The sequence below is a fragment of the Triticum urartu genome, chromosome 2A (genome assembly GCF_056163025.1).
Source record: "Triticum urartu cultivar PI428250 chromosome 2A, HENAU_Tu73, whole genome shotgun sequence".
Lineage (NCBI taxonomy): Eukaryota > Viridiplantae > Streptophyta > Magnoliopsida > Poales > Poaceae > Triticum > Triticum urartu.
Genome location: NC_141874.1, coordinates 25290156 through 25293337, shown reverse-complemented (window position 1 = coordinate 25293337; position 3182 = coordinate 25290156). Strand labels below are relative to the sequence as shown.

General features: G+C 43.3%; 1 protein-coding gene across 1 annotated transcript; it reads left to right on the top strand.

Moving 5' to 3' along the window:
* The first annotated feature begins 218 nt into the window (after window positions 1-218).
* Window positions 219-2664, top strand: LOC125540925 (uncharacterized). Its single transcript, XM_087539438.1, has 4 exons — window positions 219-564; window positions 1176-1375; window positions 1480-1617; window positions 2132-2664. The coding sequence occupies exons 2-4, from the start codon at window positions 1280-1282 to the stop codon at window positions 2234-2236; spliced, it is 339 nt and encodes a 112-aa protein (XP_087395564.1). The 5' UTR covers window positions 219-564; window positions 1176-1279; the 3' UTR covers window positions 2237-2664.
* Window positions 2665-3182: the final 518 nt, after the last annotated feature.

Genomic DNA, 3182 nt, shown 5'->3' with positions numbered 1-3182 from the left:
GATGTCAGTCAGACAGCAACCAGATTTATCTTTACCTTTATATCCCTGTGTATCTTTAAACCCAGCAAGCAAAGAATCTGATGATGCTGGATGTGGTGTGCAGGAAGCAAAGAATTCACAGCTTTTATTTAGAGAGAGAAAAAGCAAATGCAAACGCAAAGAAGGTTGCTAATGGGTATGCTTCTGCATGGCCGTTCTCCATACCATACTATCTGAACCATAAGTCTGCGTGCAACTTCCAGGTTCCTCACCCATGGTCTAGTTTGCTTGTGTGGTGTAGTACCTAGGATCGTTCCAGTGCAACAATTAATCAAGGTAACTGTACCTATCCTTCTATGTACATGTCTGCAGATCAATTAATTGCTCCTCCAGATTTATACATGTCTTTATTTAACAAGGCATCATGTCGTAACTTCTCCAAATACTTGCGCCGGTCTTATACATGTGAGGAAAGGAAGGATATTAGATTTGGAGATTGCTGCAGAATTGCCCATGGGGTAGAGATTCCAACCGTAGCTGCTGGCATTTGAAGGATTGATTTGATTCATCATGTCTGAACCAGAGGTAATACATCACACGCCTCAATCTTTAGTTGTTAATGGTGCAGACTAGCTTGTGACTTGCTTGATTTCTTTAGCTAACGAGCTCAACTAGGATCGTCAATTGTTGTACAGACAAGAATTAAATACGCCATTCCTTCGTATGAACTATTTTCCTTTTCTATTTTACATCTGTCGCCTGCTAGCATTTGAGATTTGAGAAATCTATTGCAGAATCAGTTGGGTCTTTGATACTTAGTTATTTGCACACTTGGTCAGTGACCATGTTTTATGTATACACACACACTTGATCATTGCTTCCCTATACATCACACACACTTGTGTCAGTAAGTTAGAGTGAATTGCAAAAAACATCGACATTGAAGGCTAGGGTTGCAGAAATCACAAGTCTCTAGTTTTGTGCCGAAAAACACTAATTCCGGGGCTAATTTTTTGCAAAAACCACAAGTCGCTCGGTTCGCTCGTTTTAAGTGGGATTATGACAGGTGGGACCCGCATTTGTCGATGTGGCATAACTATTCATCCGTTTGACTCGTTAGACGCCGTCAGACGCCGTGCGCGGGCCGGCTCGAGCCGGAACCCTTTTGACCGGTCCCTCCCCTCGAATCGTTACAGGCCCACCCACCACAACCCTCATTCGCTCGCGCTCTCTGCTCCCACTCGTTCGCTGCCGTCGACACGTCCACATCTCCGACCGCCGCCGCCGCCGCCGCGTCGCCATGGTTTCCTGGAGTGAGGACTCTGGCAGCAGTGAAGGTTCACACGGCAGGTATTACCAGTACGCCACCTCAGGTTCAGACGATGGCATCGTGAAGGTGAGTTGGTAGAAATAGGGTTAGGGTTTGGATTTGGGGATTTTCCTCTTGAGCTAGATCTGAAGTTTCCTTCCCAAATCTCTTGCTTTCCTTTGCACGTGCAGATCCCTGCTACCACGGATGACTCCGAATTCGAGGGCAAAGATTTTGTTTTGTGCCATGAACACCAGAAGCGAGCAGAAAGACTTGTTGCTTTCGAGGGCATCCATATTGGCAGGAGGTTCCTTGCCTGTGCTGTGAAGGTATGTGTCAAATTTCTGCTAATTAGCTGTTGTGGTCTAATCATTAGGTCATTGTTTAGTACCTATTTTGGTATTTAGCAGATCTGGCTTGTTAGTTAGGCTGTTTAAATATGTGCCCAATGCTTATTGGCTCAGTGAAGTCATTGTATTTATGTGAGCATCTGTGCAGAGTGTTGTGGCATGTTCATTTGTTTATATGTGAGCATATGACAGTGTGGATAAGTGAGGTCATTCGTTAATATGTCAGCATGTGACAGTGTGGACAAGTGAGGTCATTTGTTAATATGTCAGCATGTGACAGTGTGGACAAGTGAGGTTTGTTTATATGTCAAGCATGTGCATGGGGTTGGAAGCACTTATTAAAAATTGTTATTAAGTACTGCTGCCCTAGTTGCATTTTGTTAGTAAGCACTCATTATTTAGATTGCCTAATTGTTGGTACTGGTTGGAGTGCGTACTTGTTATTAGTAAATAACTCATCTTGGCATGTACCTCATATCTTGCTGTTTAACATGATGGTAAAAATTGTGGACTAGTTGAATGGGTTGATCCATCTTGGCCAGCTACAATGGAGAATGCACTGTCCAAGTTGTGGGATATGTATGAAGAGTCCAAGTGAAACAGGACAGAGGACAACCTGATGAACTCATTTGTTGTTCACAAACTGACACAAGAGAAGATCAAGTTGTAGGCCAGTTATGACAAGTTGGTTGAAGATGTTCAAGCCCTTTTGGATGAGAATGAGAGGAGGGCCCAGATGGAAAGGAAGCCTGATGAGAGCAAGCTCCAGGAGAAGTATGACATGGTTAAGAACCTGACAGTATCTCAAGCCAGTGTCATTAGGAACATGAAGTTGAAGCTTGCTGAAGAGAACACTAAGTTGCAGGCCCATATTGATGAGCTTGAGAAGGTTGTGGAGCAGACCAAGGCCAAGCTGAATGGGATCAAGGCAATCTTAGATGAATGAGCCACAGTGGGCAGTAATGGTCATGGAGTTCATGGTCATGTATGGATCTCCTTATTAGTTATGTAATGGTCCTGTATGGATCTCCCAATTATGCTACTTATTAGTCATGTATAGATCTCCAAATTATGCTACTTATCAGTTATGTAATGTTCATGTATGGATCTCCCAGTTATGCTACATATTAGTTATGTAATGGTCATGTATGGATCCCCCAATTATGCTACTAATTAGTTATGTATTGCTTATGTATGGATCTCCCAATATGCTGAATGTGATGAATTTTGATGTTGATTTGTATATCTGAAATAGCCCTATACTCACTTAGGTGGTTTTTTCGACGTCGGGGCACCCTAGACTCATTTAGGTGGTTTTTTCGACGTCGAGGTACCCTAGAATCTGCATGGTTGTTTTTCGACGTCTGAGGCACCTTAGACTCATTTAGGTGGTTTTTTCAACGTTGAGGCACCCTAGACTCATTTAGGTTGTTTTTCGACGTCGAGGCACCCTAGACTCATTTAGGTGGTTTTTTTACGTCGGGGCACCCTAGACTCATTTAGGTGGTTTTTTCAACGTCGGGGCACCCTAGACTCATTTAGGT